The sequence below is a fragment of the Hippopotamus amphibius genome, chromosome 9 (genome assembly GCF_030028045.1).
Source record: "Hippopotamus amphibius kiboko isolate mHipAmp2 chromosome 9, mHipAmp2.hap2, whole genome shotgun sequence".
Classification (NCBI taxonomy): Eukaryota; Metazoa; Chordata; class Mammalia; order Artiodactyla; family Hippopotamidae; genus Hippopotamus; species Hippopotamus amphibius.
Genome location: NC_080194.1, coordinates 34,513,073 through 34,532,670, shown reverse-complemented (window position 1 = coordinate 34,532,670; position 19,598 = coordinate 34,513,073). Strand labels below are relative to the sequence as shown.

The 19,598-nt window shown below is 40.2% G+C and overlaps 1 protein-coding gene across 4 annotated transcripts; it reads left to right on the top strand.

Annotated features, from left to right (window-relative positions):
* The first annotated feature begins 1,326 nt into the window (after window positions 1–1,326).
* WEE1 (WEE1 G2 checkpoint kinase) lies at window positions 1,327–18,456 on the top strand. 4 transcript variants are annotated; one of them, XM_057750529.1, is made up of 11 exons: window positions 1,327–2,026; window positions 3,797–4,002; window positions 4,463–4,526; window positions 5,062–5,234; window positions 5,709–5,830; window positions 9,291–9,437; window positions 12,279–12,374; window positions 12,467–12,552; window positions 13,471–13,641; window positions 13,734–13,879; window positions 14,636–18,456. In XM_057750529.1, exons 1-11 carry the CDS (start codon window positions 1,451–1,453, stop codon window positions 14,787–14,789), a joined length of 1,941 nt encoding a protein of 646 aa, XP_057606512.1. In that variant the 5' UTR covers window positions 1,327–1,450; the 3' UTR covers window positions 14,790–18,456. The 4 variants fall into 4 exon arrangements, with proteins under 4 accessions (XP_057606512.1, XP_057606513.1, XP_057606514.1 ...); XM_057750530.1 differs by lacking the exon at window positions 1,327–2,026 and adding an exon at window positions 2,152–2,444; XM_057750531.1 differs by lacking the exon at window positions 1,327–2,026 and adding an exon at window positions 2,793–2,999.
* The last annotated feature ends 1,142 nt before the right edge of the window (window positions 18,457–19,598 follow it).

The following is a 19,598-nucleotide window of genomic DNA, read 5'->3' as shown; positions in this document are numbered from 1 at the left end:
TCTGGAGGGCAGTTTGGCAGTTTATATACGTTGACCCAGTAATTCTCACTTCTCTGAATGTATCCTAAAGAATAAAAAACAAAACACAGAGGGAAAACAACACGAGAAGGAACAATATTCATTACGGGGTTTTACAACTGAAAAATTGTCAGAAACTTCCATGTGCGATAGTAAGGCACGGATTAAATCACGATTTGACGGAGTACTGGAGAAATTTTTTCTCAGGTTGCTTTGAAGTTTGCAGCGAGCTGAGCCAATCTGTTTTGCCAACATTTGCCCACGTGCTGGCAAACAAATATAAACACCGTGGCCGCGTGGTGGACACTTGGTTTTGTGCTTCGGGCCGAACGTGGTGCTGCTTTATTCACTGTGGACAAGTGGGGGCCGGGAAGGCGGGGAGCGGGGAGGGCGGAGGGAACCACGGCCTGGAAGCTCTCCCCTCGCTGCGGACACACCGGCCCCTATCAGCCTCTCTGAGGGAAAACTGAGGCTCGGAGGCCGCCCCGCAGCCCGCGACCTCGCCTCGAGAACTCGAGTGTCCGTCTTCTGGCCGACTTCAGGGTCAGCCCAACACGTTTGCACACAGTTCGGAAAGGTCTAGGGGCAGGAGGCACCATTCCCAGCTCAGACCTCGACCCGGGAACCGGACTCCCCGCAGCCACGCCCACTGCGCCCCAGGCGCCGGCAGCCAAGGGATGCGGGACAGGAGGTCGGTCTCCCCGGGCAGCAACCAAGGGCCACGGCGGGCCTCCGCCCGCCCCAACCCGTAGGGACTCCGAGGCGCTCCCCTGTCCCAAGTCCCGCTCCTGACTCCGGGGAGCCCGAGGGGCGGCGACGAGGCCGTGTCCAGGCCGGCGCTCAGCTCCGCCCGCTCCAGCCCGCACCCTTGGCCCCTCCCAGAAGGCCGTCTCGGCTTCCCCACCCGGGCCCGTCGGGGCGGCGCCGGACCCAGGTCCCCGCCACCCCGGTAGCTCATAGGCCCGCGGCGCCGCGCCCGCCCAGGCCCGGCTCGGCGCCCAGCGCGGGGGCGGAGCCAGCGGGTTCGCGCCAAAATCGCGTAGCTGATCCCTCCCCCGCGGGCTACGTCGCGCCCTCCTTTTTTTTCAAACCCCGGGCTGGGCGGGGATTGGTGGACTGGGCGTTCACGTGGTTAACGGTCGCGGGAAGCCGCGGAGCCCGAACCTGTGGCGGGACCTGCGGAGACCCCAGCCTCGGCGCCCGGGCCGCCCCGCCTCTGCCGGACGGTCCGCGCCGCCGCCGCCGCCGCCGGCCGCCGGCCGCCGCCCCGAGCGTTCCGGAGCCGCCGCTCGCCGCCGCCGCCACGCAGGCCCGCCGCCGCGGCCACCGGGCGCGCCCAGTCGCACGTGGCGGATCCGCCCCCTGGGCCGGCCGTGCCCTGGACTCCGCGGGCCCAGGTTCTCCGGTCCTCCGCCCCGGCCCCGGGGGCGCGATGAGCTTCCTGAGCCGGCAGCAGCCGCCGCCGCCCCGCCGCGCCGGGGCCTCCTGCACCTTGCGGCAGAAGCTGATCTTCTCGCCCTGCAGCGACTGTGAGGAGGAGGAGGAGGAAGAGGAGGAGGAGGGCAGCGGCCACAGCACGGGGGAGGACTCGGCCTTTCAGGAGCCCGACTCGCCGCTGCCGCCCGCGCGGAGCCCCGCAGAGCCCGGGCCCGAGCGCCGCCGCTCGCCCGGCCCGGTCCCCGGCAGCCCCGGGGAGCTGGAGGAGGACATGCTGCTGCGAGGCGCCTGCTCAGGCGCGGACGCGGCGGGCGGCGGGGCCGAGGGCGACTCGTGGGAGGAGGAGGGCTTCGGCTCCTCGTCGCCGGTCAAGTCGCCGGCGGCCGCCTACTTCCTGGGCAGCTCGTTCTCGCCGGTGCGCTGCGGCGGCCCGGGGGATGCGTCCCCGCGGGGCTGCAGGGCGCGCGGGGCCGCCGAGGGCTCCTGCTCGCCGCTGCCCGACCACCCGGGCACCCCGCCCCACAAGACCTTCCGCAAGCTGCGGCTCTTCGACACGCCGCACACCCCCAAGGTGAGAGGACGCGGCGGCCGGGGCGCCTCGAGCCCGCGCCGGCCCAGCCTTTTCAAAAGGCCGCGGCGCCGGGAGCCGAGCGCGGAGCCGCCCGGGTTCGGTTACATAACCGCCCGGCCGCACCCCCGCTCGGCCTCCTGCGCCGCCACACAAAAAAAGTTGGCAGCCCCTCTTTGGGGCCCTGCCCAGAAGTCGTCCGTTAAGATTATGTAACTGAACAATGGGTCTCGTCTGGAACGTCTTCATCTTTCAGAGGGGCTGATCGGCGCCGTCCAGGTGGCTGATGATTTAACGCCCGCCGAGTCGGGGCCGCCCCGAGCGTGGCAGCCGGGAGTGTGGCACCGATAACGTGGTTTGGAAGGATGCTCGAGTGGTGCTGGCCCGGCTACCTGACACTCCCGAGCGCCGCAGCCATCTGGTGCCTTTTTTTTTTTTTTTTTTTTTTTATTATTATTATTATTTTATTTTATTTTTTTGGGGGGTACACCAGGTTCAATCAACTGTTTTTATACACATATCCCCATATTCCCTCCCTTCCTTGACGCCCCCCCCTCGATTCCCCCCCACCCTCCCTGCCCCAGTCCTCTAAGGCATCTTCCATCCTCGAGTTGGACTCCCTTTGTTATACAACAACTTCCCACTGACTATTTTACAGTTGGTAGTATATATATGTCTGTACTACTCTCCCGCTTCTTCTCAGTTTCCCCTTCACCCCCCGCCCCATCTGGTGCCTTTTAAACGCAGTGATCGTCCTGTAATTTGGGCGGCGCACGCAGAAGTTCGGTTAAGAAAAAAAAAATTCATGCGCTTATCGTTTCGTGTCAGGTGGCCTTGTGGGGGAAAAGTTTGAGATACGGAGGGAGACTGCGCTTCGACTTGGGAGAAAAGGCTGGCCTTCAAGCATTTACAGTCTTAAAAAGACTCGTAAATAACTCAGGGTAGCGTTTAAGCCTCTTTCCGGACAGAGTATTGGGTAAGCGTTTGTTTACGCCCTTGGGTTTGCAGTTCCCAAGTTTGGTCGGCCTAAGTGTCAGGATGAGGAACATCCAACTGTTAAAGCCACCAGTGGTATTGTTGCCTCGACCCTCAGGCTTTCAAACTGCTGATAAAGTATCTTAAAGAAGTAGGTATTCAGCACCTGTTTGTTGAGTGGCAAGTGAGTATGCAGATTATCACTTATGGAACTTCAGAAGTAACAGCAGATTTTAAAACGGACACTTCCCGAAATTAAGACAGGTATTGCATTTATAAAATTAATGTGGAAAATGTACCTTTTTAAGTGAGTCATTTTCAGTACCGTTTCTAGTCATAAACCACAGGAGGATGTGTGCTTTTGTGTCTCTATTTATTAGCCGACTTGCCCAAGGCAAGATCCCTCTGGAAGTGAGGGGAGGAGTCCTACGGAGGTGGCTTTCAAAGCCCTGCTTGGATGGGGGAGGGGAGCTTTTATGGGACTCCCTGACTGCTTTCTATTTTTAGATGGATTGAAAGGTTTTGTTAACTTTTAGCCTCTAGAATGAACTTAATTTTAGCCAGCATTCATATTCTTTTTAGGGTTAGAGACCTATTTACTTGGCCTTTTCAGAAAAGTTGGTTAGTATCCAGCTTCAGGCTCCTAACTTAACCACTGTTTATTTTGCTTGAAAGATAACAAAGGCTTGTGTGTTGCTTTGACCTACACATTCAGCCGTGTGAAAGGCTTGTTGAAAATTAGGTTGAGAAGGCAGTCTATAGCTCTTGGATCCTAAACATTTTTTTTTTCCCTTCTAGAGTTTGCTCTCCAAAGCTCGAGGAATCGATTCTAGTTCTGTTAAACTCCGAGGTGGTTCTCTATTCATGGATACTGAAAAATCAGGAAAAAGGGAATTTGATGTACGACAGACTCCTCAAGTGAATATTAATCCTTTTACTCCAGATTCTGTGTTACTTCATTCCTCAGGACAGTGTCGTAGGAGAAAGAGAACGTATTGGAATGAGTAAGTTATTTATTATTCAACAGTTTCGTTCCTCACCTAGCCAAGATTCGTTTGGTATACTTATCAAAATTTAATTTCAGCTGAATGACGTGGAAGTTTATGCACTGAGAATTTTCTCCATTACTAGCAATTTTAGGTAATCAGCTGTGGAAGAGTGGCATGGGAAAGGAAGGAATAAAAAGCCTAGGTAGATTCTAGGAAATCTGCTGGTGTCAAAATGAGGCAGGCAGAGAAAGTCGATTTACAAATGCTTTAATTTTGATATGTGTGGTGGTGTTGGCATATGTAAGCAGGAACGACATTTTCATCAGTTGAACTGTATCTTGTCTTTACAGAATTAAATGCTTTCTTTTCTGTTTTCATTCATTGAAGTTTTGTTTTGCTGTACACCTATCAGATAGTTTTGGATTTCTAATTGATGTATGTCAGATAAGTTGATGGAAAAAATAATATTTTTCAGTTCCTGTGGTGAAGACATGGAAGCCAGTGATTATGAGTTTGAAGATGAAACAAGACCTGCTAAAGTAAATAGCTTTTGATTTTCTTTTTATTGTTTTTGAAGTTTGGTTTTCTACTTCTTAACAAGCTACCATATATATGGCATGTTAAATAAGATATATTTGCAATTTTTTGTAAATTATTTATTTATTTATTGCCCGCGTTGGGTCTTTCTTGCTGCAAGTGGGCTTTCTTTAGTTGCAGTGAGCAGGGGCTACTCTTCGTTGCGGTTTGCAGGCTTTTCATCGCGGTGGTTTCTCTTATTGCGGAGCTTGGGCTCCAGGCACGAGGGCTTCAGTAGTTGTGGCATGTGGGCTCAGTAGTTGCCGTGTACGGCCTTAGTTGCTCCGCGGCATGTGGGATCTTCCTGGACAGGGCTCGAACCCAGTCCCCTGCATTGGCAGGCGGATTCTTAACCACTGCGTCACCAGGGAAGTACCAATAAGATATAATTAAAACATAAGATATAATTTTAAAATTTCACACATAGTGCTATCAGCATAGAGAAAATAACATTTCCATACTTGTGTATTATATATATGGATGCACTTTTTATTACAGAGAATTACAATTACTGAAAGCAATATGAAGTCACGGTATACAACAGAATTTCATGAGCTAGAGAAGATTGGCTCTGGAGAATTTGGTTCTGTGTTTAAATGTGTGAAGAGGCTGGATGGATGCATTTATGCCATAAAGCGATCAAAAAAGCCATTGGCTGGCTCTGTTGATGAGTATGTATTAAAGATTTTGTCTTTTGTTCAGTATGATGTTACAAATACTGAGATTTTAGGTGGTCAGTCACTGAATGTATGCTCTAACATTTGAGAAAGTGTAATGATTTAATCAGATCCATTTCATTTTGTGCTGTTAGTTTTTATTGGACTTGGTAGAATAATATAAGGAGTCTGATCTTGGAGCTTAACTGAAATTTCTTATTTCTAGTAGCATTTGTTAATTCACAGTAAATTAGAGTTTCATCTTTCCTGAATCCTAGGGCCAACAAGGTTCCGTCTTTCTAACTTCTTTAATAGAAGCCTTTGGAAAAGTCTGGTACAGAGTTTTAACCCCCTCTCTCTTAAGCGAGTTGTCTTTCAGCATAATGATAGATCCAGAAGTCAAGATTCTTTTATGAACTTTCAGGTAAATTAACTCAGTTTAGACTTGAATAAAAATGATTTACCATTCTCTTAATCTCACACTTCCAGGCAGAATGCTTTGAGAGAAGTATATGCTCATGCAGTGCTTGGACAACATTCTCATGTAGTTCGGTATTTCTCTGCATGGGCAGAAGATGATCATATGCTTATACAGAATGAATATTGTAATGGTGAGTAATGTGATGGTTCCCCTGTAAACTTGTAATCTCGAGAAAATGAACACCAAGGAGATATTTATTTTTATCTAAAATCTTTTTCTAATTCTGTATATCTTTTATCTGTTGTAAATTCAAAGATCAGAAGCCTAACGTGAATTTCAAGTGCAAGTAATTCTTACCTGGAAGTTAGAATTGAAAACCTTGTTCTTTCTACCTAGATAGTAGCACTGTGCATATTATTTGTTTGCCTGTTACTCAGGTTAAACTGATTTTCTTGAGAGGACAGCAGCCTTGCCATATATATTTTGGTATCCCTAGTACTTAGCCTAGTGTGGGGGCAGATATAGCAGTTAACAACCCAGGCTCCCTGCATCTAGCCTTCCCTTTCCATTTTGTTTTATGTGCCGCTAAAACTGATATTGGTTACTCATAAAATGACAGTGACTCTCCGTTGATGTAAATTCAACCATTTGTTGAATCTTGCTCCCCCTCCCATCTTTCCAACCTAGTTTACCACTAGAATCCACTGAGATGTCTCTGTAAAGTAAGAGTTATGCTCTTTTAGTTCCATAGCTGTGCCCCCCTCCTTCCTTCCCCCCCAGAATAAGAATTTATGGAGGTTTAACTTTGGACCTTTGTATAGCTTTGAATTTCAGCAGGTCCTTCAGCAATCAACATGGGTCCTTCCTTTTTCATTAAATCTGTCAAAGTCCCAGCCTCGCTTCTGATTCTTACAGACATCTGTTATCATATACCTAAATCTTTATATGTGATGGATTTTTATTTCTGTGTACCTTTGGTGAATTAGAGAATTAGAATTTAATGAACACTTGAGTAACAAAGATTATTTTTGTTGATTCTCATTTTTTTCTTAAGACCAGCCATTTCATAGCTTGTGAATAAGTAAGTGGTATAGGCAATAGCTGCAGGTTTTCTGTATTTGAAAACAATGAATAAAACGGAAGTAAAAGGTCCAGTTCTCGTACCTGACTTCTCATTGAGTTGTCATTTTATTCTCCACCCTTGAAAGAATCTAAGTGTTTGGTGTACAGCATTGTTCCTAGCTTGCTTCACACATCTCTTGAAATGTTTCTGTTTATACCATCAAAATATTTATGTAGCTGTTGCCCATGGCCTTGTGGACTATTCTGTTTCTCAGCCTCCATTTTTCAGTTACTGCATTTAATACTAGAACAACTTGACGATAATACCTTCTCCCCTCCATATTTGCTAGATGCCATCTCCTTTTAGTTTCTTTCTCCCTCTCACCTTGTTGATATGGCTGGCTCTCTTAACAGATATTTCAGCCAGAGTCCAGAAATCACAAATTTTAACAACCTACCAAATATACATACATGGCTGTGTTATTCAGGTGGTTCTGAGAAAACTCTTAGGCCTGGGAATTGCGGGGGAGTGAGCCATCTTGCTACCCTCGCAGATTACAAAGACCTTGTCCTGTAATAAAGTTAGATTTAAAATAATCTTTTGAAATAGGTTATTAATTTGGAGCAGTATAAAACACTTTAGGAATATGGATCTTTAAAAAATAAATAGGCATGTGTAAAACAGGGCTGCCTCTTTGTATGGTTATTTATTTTGCTTAGGTGAAAGACAGTGAGGCTATCTAGATACATGTGTGAGCTCTTCTTTTGTTTCCCTTTCCACCATTCTCCACGTAAACCTTCGAATGTCCTGATAGGCCTGGTCTTTAGATCCTTTTCTACAGTTTCACAGGGAAGGATTCTGTTATCATTCATTTGTAGTGTTGATTAACTGATACCCTTTATCTAACTGCATTTCCTTATTATCTCAACGGGTCGTTTGCATTTTGAGCCTTTTTAGTTTGGTGATAGACTGAATTTCTACTCTTGATAAACAGGTGTAGAAAAATGTTGATGGATGGGGAGGAGAACCTGAAATATCAGATCAGTGGTTTGCTTTTCTCACCTCTCTTGCCCTTTCAGCAACAAGATAGAAGGAACTATAGTTGCTAGAGCCACTGAAAAGCAGCCATGTTATTTCTTGGTAAACTTATCTAGGACTTCAAGCCCACCTGTCTGACAGGCTTGTTGACCTACTCCCTTCTAGAGTCCTCTTTTTTCCGCAGTTCAAGATTTGTACAAGTTAAATTTGGAGAATATACTTAATCCTAAGCTATCTAGGTGTGTGATTTATTTTTATTTTTAAAACACATTTGACGTCTTGTTATTCGGTCTTGTTCAAATTATAGGACCGCCTTTTCTGAGTAGTATATCATTGACCTAGATTTTATTACCTTGGTTCTGATTTTATTATTCCCAACGAAGCTTTAAACACAAGTGGTTGGTTGGTTGGTTGGTTTGTTTATGGTTTATTTATTTTTAACATAACTCCTTGTTTCCTCTGAGACAAAGTTTTAAATACAACTTATAAAGTATAAACTTAAAGTTTTTTAAAGTGTAAACAAATTAGCTGATTGGTGTGATGGATTCTGTAAAAGCAGGTTATGTTCTTATTCATAGTAAGTGTAGTATAAATTAAAACTACTAAGATACTGGTTTTTACTTATAAAATTTATAGACTTGTTAAGTGTATGGGAAAACAGAGTATAAATTGGTGGAGCTTTCTCTGCGGGGGACTCTGTGTGTGTGTGTAATTGCCCCAGATTTATCTTCCAAATCCCCAGATTTACATAAGCTTATGGTAGTAGAAGTTAAGTATTAGCCATTTTGAAATCAAAAACTGAGTGTACTGTTATTTTTTGTGAGCTTTCAGAGGCAATCAAGTCTTGCGCTGATGGTATGAATACCAACCCTAAGCTCTTTGGCAGGATAAACAGAAATGGTCTTCTCAGCTACAGAAATTTATTCTACATGTAATAAAATAGTATCTCTCACACACAGTATGCATGTGTATATTACATTGTACATACCCTTTGACCCAGCAGTTTGTTTGTAGGAGATATACTAAATATGTGTGAAATGATCAATGTACAAAGTTATTGCTGAGACCATAGTATGTAGTATTAACGGCTTGGAAATTATTTTTAAATGTCCATCAGTTAAGGGATTGGTTAGTGCATTACCATTCAGTTACACAGTGGAATTCTGTAGACACAAGAAAGAAAGGAGGGGTAGTTTTGTATATTGGTAAAGAATGATCTTCAAGATAATGAAAATATGTTACCGCTTGTGTAAAAAGGAGTTGAAAAGAATAGGTAAGAAACTGATAACATTGATTTAGGCTGGGAAAGAGAACCAGGTGCCTTGCTAGAGTAAGTATTGATAAGACAGAGACTTTACATTATACGTTGTACCCACGTGAGTGTATTACCTATTGAAAGATTAAATAAAATTTTGATTTCACAAGCAGATTGAAGAGAATAGGTCCTGTAAAGTGTCACTTTCTTGGTTTCATGTGGTCATACAGTAAAGATGGAAGAAAAATAATATTTCAGAAAGAAGAAGATTCTAATTTGTCTTGTGTTTGTTAGGTGGAAGTTTAGCTGATGCCATAAGTGAAAACTACAGAAGCATGAGTTACTTTACAGAAGCAGAGTTGAAGGATCTCCTTTTGCAAGTTGGCCGGGGCTTGAGGTATATTCATTCAATGTCTTTGGTTCACATGGATATAAAGCCTAGTAAGTATTATAGATCCTCTGACCTGTATTTTTTAGGCTTATAGAGAGTAAATGACTTCATTAAAATAATATGGAAACATAAACATCTTACTATTTTTTGGGGGGTTTTTTTGGTTGTTTTTAAATTAATTTTTCATTGGCTGCATTGAGTCTTCATTGCTGCATATGGGCTTTCTCTAGTTGTGGTGAGCAGGGGCTACTCTTCATTGCAGTGCACAGGCTTCTTGGTGCGGTGGCTTCTCTTGTTTCAGAGCACGGGCTCTAGGCACATGGGCTTCAGTAGTTGTGGCATGCAGGCTCAATAGTTGTGGCTCTGGAGCGCAGGATCAGTAGTTGTGGCACATGGGCTTAGTTGCTCCGTGGCATGTGGGATCTTCCTGGAACAGGGATTGAACCCATGTCCCCTGCATTGGCAGGTGGATTCTTAATCACTGTGCCACCAGGGGAGTTCCGTCTTACTATGTTTTTTCATTGTTAGTTTTAAAAAGCTTTTGATCGATTTACTAGTATTGTTTTATTTCCCATCACCTCGTCTCTTGTTACTCCAAAAGATTTGAAATAATAAACTCATTTTTACTAAAAGCTAAAAAAAAAAGTTCTGCGTCTTATGGGATCCACATAGTCTTGGAGTGGGACTCTGATGGGAAGACTAAAAGACACAAAGGAACCTGTGTTTAAAGCCTATCTCTTGTACTAGAAAATACAGATCCATAATTTTAAATTAATGCTGGTGCCGCTAACAGGGTTATTAGAATAAAATGAGAAATGTGAATATGTTTTGAAAACTTAGGTGCTACAAAACCTGACAGTATTTCTAGTCTGTAAAGGAAATGATAAAATTGTCACTGTATGACCCAGAAAACAAAATGATGGATGTATTGTGATTATAAATGTATTAAAAAGGTCGCAGATAGATCAGGGCTGGAGAGTTTAGGAACATAGTGGTTTTATTTTTTTCTTTACTGTTAAGATCATTTTCAGCTAAAAAATTGGTTGATTTTTATATACAAATGGCTCTAGTAGATCAATCATACTATGGCTCAGAAAAAGCTCATAGTATTCCTTCAAAGGCTTATGAGGTTTCAAACTGAAGGAACAGTGGTACGAATCAAGGTGTAGGCCTACATAATTTTAGCTTAAACTGAAACAAAATTATATTACAGAAGCAGTAATTAGTACATTGTAGAAATATTTTCAATATAGACAAGCCAGACTAAAAACAAAAAATTAAATCCCCATTCTTCTATTAATCTTTGGAACTACAGTTAGAATGTCAGTGCTGCTAACAGAGTTATTAGAATAAACTGAGATATGAAAATGCTTTGAAAACTTATGTGCTGTGCAAACATGGTGGTATTTCTAGCCTATAAGATACCATGAAAAGGTTGACTGTTTTGTTCAGAAAACAAAATGGTACATGCATTTTGATTATGTTGCGTTAAAAAAAATGATACAAGTGAATCCTACACTAACATTTTAGTGCAAATCCCTCTCATTTTATCAAAAATAACATGATAATGTACATACTGTTTTATAACTTTTTTTTTTAAGACAACTACCTTTCCATTTCAGTAAATTTTATAATCTCATCTAGTAACCAGATCATATTAAAGTTTTTCTTAGTTGACCAAAGTACTTAACAGTTGATTCATTCAAACCAGTATCCATTTCAGGACCATGCATTACATCAGGTTAAATCTGTTTTTCCTTTTTAGGTTTTACCCTTCCCTTACTTAAATAATAGTAATACAGACCTTGCCTTGCACTATATCCTTTCTTCTGGGTTTGACAGTTGCTTCCTTGCATCATTTAGTTTATTCCTTTCTCTATCCTATAAGGCAGAAGTTATAACTAAAAGGTTGATGGATTTAAGTTAAACATTTTAAGCTAGGTGTTTTTAAGTTGAATTTAATGAGCTTGGTTTTTTTCTTTTTTCATCTATGGAAATGTGTGATTCATGGGAATTTAAATCTTTTTGCGCAATTTAATTGTATGAATTATGGGAAGAATTTTTGTATGTTAACTTTCTAAAATGTTTATTTTCGAAAAGGAAAAAATATATTCGAACTGATGGCAATTAGTGTGGATCAGTAAGATTTGCCCATACTCACTCATAGCTTCTATTAAATGTCAGACAAACATAGTGGACCCCTTACACTACAAGTACAAAAGTTGAAAATATTAAGGTGTGTGAAGTTGTAAATTTACAAATATCACCATAAAATAAGTTGTTCTGTAAGTAAAGCAAAATTGGAAAGGTGACTCTAGTGAGTGTAGCATTTATAAATTCAATACTATATTGATAAAACTTCTAAAATAAAATTTGCCACTAAAACTTAGGTTAATTGTGAGCTTACTTGAATTAGAAGAAAAAAAGTATGTGTACAACAGAAATAGTGAACCACAAAACCTCATTGGGATATAGATGCTGTAATGGTCAGCCAAACTCAATAGGTACGTGACTTGTTCTTTTCACACCAGCCTTATAGCGTTAGATTCAAATTTGTGCTTTGGCAGCATCACAAATTAGTATGTTAATTGCCATTTGTATTATTTCTAAGTTAAGTAAAGCTGCTGAAGATCAATGTGTAGGTGACAAGGGTCTAATGCAGTGGTTTCCAAGTGTTCAAGGACGAGTGCTAGGCCAGAATATATATTCCTAGAAAATATAGTCCCAGTTCTTGTCCCCTGAGATTTTCATTCTCAACTGGGTTTGGGGTAAAACACATAAAAATCTATATGTTTAAAAGCTTTCTGGATGATTCTATCGTATGACTTGTTTGTGAACTTTAGTTCTACTATTAATTGTTAGTTTGACTTACCTAAATAATTGTTTGACAGGTAATATTTTCATATCTCGAACTTCAATCCCAAATGCTGCCTCTGAAGAAGGAGATGAAGATGACTGGGCATCCAACAAAGTTATGTTTAAGATAGGTAAGAAAGAAAAATAAACAGATTATTTCCTTAAAATAAAGAGGGAGAGGTTTTATTTTAATTCTTGACTGTATTTTTTTCAATACTTCTAGGTGACCTTGGGCACGTAACAAGGATCTCTAGTCCACAAGTTGAAGAGGGTGATAGCCGTTTTCTTGCAAATGAAGTTTTGCAGGAGGTAGTTTTTCTCCTTTAAGTCATTTGCTTTGTAACACTTATCAGTTGCTAGGAAACTGTAAGTGCATATGTACTGAAATTTTAAGCTAATAACTAGCAGAAAGGTAATATAAAATAGAAAGTGTAAACTGTTAGCTGTGGGGGTATTTAATCTAGTAAAAGTCATTAAAGGCAAAGATTTATAATATTCAGCAGTGGTGAAATTGCTGTAAAAGAGAAGTTCCCATACACTGTTGGTGGAACCTTAAAATAGCGTTACCTTTTTGGAGATTAAAGTGTTAGTATCTATCAACATCTTAAAAATCACGTACTCTTTGACCCAGAATTTCCATTTCTAGGAGTCTCTCATACAGAAATATTCATATACAAATAAATTGAGAATCATGTAAATGTGTATTTAGCAATAAGGGATTGAGTAAATTAGGTACATAGTTAATAGTACTATTTCAAGAAGAGTGTTAAAAAATTTCTTGATAAGAGTTTTGAATGAAAATAGAGCAAGTAGAACAAATGAGTTATATGAGCTCATTGTTCTTTTTGTATGTATATTTGTATTTTCTATGTACATGCTTGTTGATGTGTGTATGTTTTGTATTTTCATATGAGTGCCCCTAGAGGGACAGGAGTTTCTTCTGAGAATTGACTTGGGCTAGTGATAAAGAGGAGGCCTCTTAGAAATGCCTAAATACTTTTAGAAATGTATTTACCATCCTACCCCAGAGTATATATTACTTTGTTATTAAAAATAATAATAATCTCCTCAAATTTAGCTTGTTCTCTGAATAGGTCCTAAGCTTAAATGTGGCATTAGACTTTTTAATTTAGTCTTATTTCTCACCCAAATCATCATCGAGATGTAATCTTACTTCATTTTGGCCATTTTAATATTTCCTTAACATTTAAAAAAAATATTTTACAGAACTATACTCATCTACCAAAAGCGGATATTTTTGCCCTTGCCCTCACAGTGGTCTGTGCTGCTGGTGCTGAGCCTCTTCCCAGAAACGGAGACCAATGGCATGAGATCAGACAGGGTAGATTACCTCGGATTCCACAAGTGCTTTCCCAAGAATTTACAGAGTTGCTAAAAGTGAGCATTTTATATATGAAGCACTTTATTGACACGATTCAATATTTTATTAAATTGCATGTCTTTACGTTAATTTTCGTTCTCTTTTTAAGGTTATGATTCATCCGGATCCAGAGAGACGACCTTCAGCAATGGCACTGGTAAAGCATTCAGTATTGCTGTCTGCTTCTAGGAAGAGTGCAGAACAATTACGAATAGAATTGAATGCTGAAAAGTTCAAAAATTCACTTTTGCAGAAGTAAGTGATGGGGTTTTTGTTTATTTTGTTTTTACTTTCTCATTTTTATTCTCAAATTTTAAGGAGAGAATATTTAGGCTTTCCATCAGTGAAGAATATTGGCATGTTATACAGTTTGAGGACTTCTGCCTTACATTGGTATTTGATGTATAAGTTTTGCGTTGTTTCTAAATTTCGAAATTATGGACTTAAAAAATTTTAAACTTGCATATGTTTGCAAGTGGTGATAATCCCCAAGCCCCAAATTGTTGCAAAAACTAAAATGAGCAGGTATCAGTTTTTTCCCTCCAAACTCTCATCATAAATTAACCTTTTCCTTGAAACATTCTACTTATTTATGAAGGGATAAAATTAATGTCGATTGGGTTGGTAGACAGTTCTCATATTTGATCTGAATGACCTTTGACATTTTTGAAAAACTGGTTGGAGGGATCATTATAATTCACTTGCTTTATTGCTACCGTTTTGATTCTAACCTAATAAAATATTTGAAGGTTCCTTTGCCATTAGTTTGATAAGCCATCATAGTTCATATAAAGAGGAAGTAGAATTTTCCTTTTGTCTCTATTATGTAAAGAGATTACATTTTGTAATCACAATATTGTATTTTTTTCTTTCCTCAATTGCATCTTAGAGTAATGGTGGCATGCAAAGATCTCCCAACTGATAATGTAGTTTGTATTTGGCCTTTTAGGATCCCTTCCTAGGATTAATACAGTAAGTAAAAAGTCTTGTTTCCTATTTTTATGTTCTTAGAGAACTCAAGAAAGCCCAGATGGCAAAAGCTGCAGCTGAGGAAAGAGCACTCTTCACTGACCGGATGGCCACCAGGTCCACCACCCAGAGTAATAGAACATCTCGACTTATTGGAAAGAAAATGAACCGCTCTGTCAGCCTTACCATATACTGAACTACTCATTTCCCACCTCCCCCCAAAAAACTGTGACAAGAGGAAGCTAGGTTGAAATCACTGCTAGAATCCAGTTTGCAATTACTTTCTCAATCGGTGTCAGTAGTTTTACTGAAATACCTTTTAGGACTTGTATTTGTGAATTACAGTTGAAAGCTGTATTCTGACCAGTGCTGTATCAGGCTTTTGTCTAGTCTTACCAGTCTGTCTTCTGTAGGATGTCAGTCACTGTTGAATGTTACACCAGCCTTTCCAGGGTTAACCACTGTGGTGGTGTGCTGCTTATAGTTTGCTGTTGCATTGTAATAAAAGGCATCCTTTCTCTGTAGTGAGTATAAAAAAGGACTCAAGGGCTTCATTACATACCTATTCTCCCTTTGAAAAGGGAAATGCTAAGAGACTCAGTACTCCTCAGCCTTCAATGTACCTGTGTGTCAATCTTATATTTCTTTTTTCTAAATTGTGAATTATACTTGTATATCCAACTGGGAGCACTTTGTAGGCATTGCATGAACCATGGAATGATAATTCTATGGAAGTATTGCCTTGTGAATTTGCTGCTATTTTAGTTTTGTCTTTGCTGTAAAATTGTAGCATTAAACAATCATTGTTAATAGGCTTTCTTTTTAAAACAATTATGTGAAATTATAGCTGCTCTTGATGAAAAGCAGCTATTTGCCTTTTTTTTCCTTTGAACTTTGAAGCTAGTGCATTGGAGAAATGCACACACCCTCCCCTTCCCCGAATGCTGTATTAATGTAGTATAATTATTACTGGTTTTGTACTTTTTCCTGATAATGCCCTTCATGACTCTTTTTAAAAAATATTTCCTTCCTCCACCCAAGTTTTGTACTTGATTGTATTGTTAGTCTGTTTTTAAATGTTTTGCCCGGTTTCTCTTCAATATTTGTGTATATAAACTAATCTTGGTGATACTGTACATAGCTGTTTGAAATGCCAGAATGACTTCTGACTATCCCAAGCTTTTCACAAAATATATTTTATCTGTGATTAGCCATTTGACTAATAATACAGGCTAACAGTTGTTGCAAAAAAATAGAATTTGTCTATTGTTTGTTTTCCTATTAATTTTGGTTTAAAACATGTTTGCACTTGTCTGTTTGACTTGTGTTTTATTAACATTGATTGGCATATTAAAAGTCACTCTGAGCTTACCTTAACTGTCTAAATCTTTGTGGTGCCTGTTTTCTACTATTTTATCTCCATTATCACTGCGTTTTAAAATGTAGAGTATAATGTATATAAAGTACTAAAAGCAGAGGGCACATTTTTGATAGAATATGAAACATTGATTATTTAATGGTGAGCTTTAGTCCACATCAGTTACATTTTGAGATTTAAGAAAAATTTACCAATCAGCCTTGAAAGTTTTTTGTCATAATATCTTTACATCACATCGCATAGTATACATTTCAGTTTAAAATAGCTTTAGATTATTAGGTAAATATAATGGATAGGACTCATACCTTTTTAATTTGAACTGAGTCACAGAAGAGAGTTTTGAAGTGGGGAGGGTTTTAACTCACTAAATTGGGCTGGATTTTAGAATTGAGAGTGCAAATTTAAGTGATTAAGAGTGCCAATTCTGTGTGACATCTTTTTCTGACGTAGATTAGAACCAGAGAGTAGGCAATGAAGGCCTTTTAGTGGGTAAAAATGGATGTTGCAAGATCCTTGTGCTTTTTGGTCATGGGCACATCATTTCTCTTGATTATGGTCTGTTTCTTTCTGCTGTAAACATTTCTAACAAGCTTGATTATTTTAGCTTTTAAGCCCACGGTATGTTAGCACAATTTAGAGGTTTGAGAGGAGTTGGTGCAGACAGATAAGATATAAAAGCTGACAGGTGTGGGAGACAGAAAAACTTAAAAGTTGCATAGGCTGGAGCAGGTAATACGTTTTTAGCCACTGAGGACAAAGCTATGAGAAATATAATAATTGGTGTTTATTAACATCACTAAGTCATTAGGTGCATTTTTCTAGTGCACTAGCTTCAAAGAAAAAATACCAGGTGGTATTTTTCATCAAGATTTGCAGTAAATTTTTCACATACTGTTTAATAGATTGAGTAAGAAAAAAAAATCTGATTTTCAAAAATGGAATTCTTAGACTGAAAGCTGTTGAGAGTTGGGCTTATAGTCAATATAGGATACTTATGTTAAGTGCCTTTTATGTGCTAACTGGTAGACCAAAGAAATAATCTGTCCACTAGGGATTCGGGATAAAATAGAGGAGACTCATGTAAACACAAAATGACAATAAAATGTGGTTAAGTGCGATGTTGGAGGGATCGCTGGAAGGACAATTACATACCTTGGGAAGATGCTGGTGGCAGATTAGAGAATGGATTGAGGGGATTAGGTTTAGATTAGTTTCAAAGCCATTGTACTAAATCAGGGTTAGAGTAAGGAGGGCCTGAGCTAGGAGGCCTGTGGATGGAAACAAGGGGATAGGATTTCATTAGATGAAACACTGCATGTTGAACAGTTTTTGTTTTTATAATAGAACGAGAACTTGCTAACCTAACAGGATTGGGGAAAGCTGCAAGTGCTAATGTGGAAGCATTGAAGAATTTCCTAGAAAAATTAATTAAAATGCAGAGGCCTATTATTGTTTGAGACAGATAGTTAACATTGATAAAATTACTTTTTTGGGACGCTAACTTCAGTAAGGAAGAAAATTTTAAAATATTGACTGTGCAGTTGGGGAGGAGGAATCACATACTGCAGTTGACTACAAATTGAAATTGTTGCCTTTATCGTGCCAAGAATCCAAGGCAGTCCCCTTTAATTAATGAACTAGTGTCTTTTGACGAGTCAGTTCTTAAGCTTTGATTTTTACTCTGTTTTAGAGGGCAAGAAATGATATTTTAAAAATTGATAACAGCTGGGTTTGGGGTAACGCTTTAGGCTGTCTCCTAATTCTTAAGCAGCAGCATCCTGACATTAGTTTTTCTTCCTCCCTAATTCATATCCACAAAGCATCTCACTGACTTTAGCCAACAGATCATAGTTGTTGCATCCTTGAGGTATTTTTATTTGTGAAATTATTAAAGGCCAATTAAAGCAATCAACAAAGGATGGATCAAAAGAAATTTTGGAAGTGTTTTGGATATTGTGAAAATCATAAGTGAAGCCTGGAACTAGGAATTTGAAGGAAACTGCCTCAGTCAGTATTTTGAAGGCATTTATGTAACTGTAAAAAGCATCACTGAAACTGATTGACATTGCAGAGTGAGTGAATGTAGACATTTCTGCAAACCTGGTTGTATTGTTAGACATTTCTCAAGCTCAGCAAAGTAGATTTTTATATAAATGGAAGAGTGAGACATCATTGAAACTCTCCTCCCAACATTTAGCTTTCAAAAACTTTGAGAAGTATTCATCTGAACGTCATTGAACTTTTTTTTTCTTTGTGGCAGATGACCCTATTTTCAAAGCAGTTCAAAGGTCTCTGGAGTAAGGAAAAATATCTATGTATGCTCTAGGAAGAGTTACCAGGAAAAGATGGCATGTTCTGTCCAAACTTCATTAAACTAAGAGTCTAAGAAACCTTGGCCAGTCCAGCCTATGAAGAAAAATGCCGCAAAGGAACATTTATATCATAGTTCATATTGTTTAGTGTTATATTGTTAATAAATATTTTGAAGAGCACATTCTTTGTTTTGAGTTTTATTTTAATTAAATTTATTTATTTATTTATGGCTGCTTTGGGTCTTCGTTGCTGCGTGCAGGTTTTCTCTAGTTGTGGTGAGTGGGGGCTACTCTTTGTTGCAGTGTGCGGGCTTTTCATTGTGGTGGCTTTTTTTTTTTTTTTTTTTTTTTTTTTAATTTTTATTTTTTTTTTTTGGGGGGGGTACACCAGGTTCAATCAACTGTTTTTATACACATATCCCCATATTCCCTCCCTTCCTGGTGGCTTCTCTTGTTGTGGGGCTCTAGGTGCAGAGACTTCAGTAGTTGTGATACACGGGCTCAGTTGCTCCGTGGCATGTGGAAATCTTCCCGGACCAGGGATCGAACCCGTGTTCTCTGCATTGGCAAGCAGATTCTTAACCACTGTGCCACCAGGGAAATCCCTGTTTTGAGTTTTAACATTCTTAAGGTATGAAATGAGTTTCTAGGCCTGGGATTCCAGTTTATGCCTACTAATCCATTACACCAATGGGAAATGCAGGTTCAGTGTATAATGACTCCATTTAGGTTAATTATCCAGGAGAGGAGTTACCTTTCCACAGATTTGAGTAGGGAGGCCCAGATGAGTTAAGTAACTTAGGAACTCAGTTTGGTAAGTAGGAGAGTCAGAATTCCAACTCAGATTTCCAACTCGTAGCAAAGAATCATGCTTTTTTCAGACACATGAAAGTTGGGGGCAACACAAATTAAAGGGCAGAGTGAGGCAGCAAAGGAGAGTAGGAAGGAACAGTATGAGAATTAGGAAAATTGGGAAGACTGGTGTCATGGAGACCAAGAGAGAAGTTTGAAGGAGAAATTGGTTAACTGTGATTATATGCAGAAAAAGATTAAGAAATGACTCAAAGCTCCATGAATGCATCTGAAGTTTATTACATCTTTGACAAGCATTGTCAATAGAGGGGGAACGAAAACCAGATTACAGTGAGTTGGGTGTAAATGGGAGATGGGCAAGTAAAACCAGCAAGTATAAGTTATTTTTAAGAAACATGGCTGAAAAAGCAGGGCAAGGGAGGAGAAGGAATCTTTGGATCTTGTTGTTGTGCTATCATTTATTGATCACCTATTGTGTGCTAAACATTTTCCATACATAATG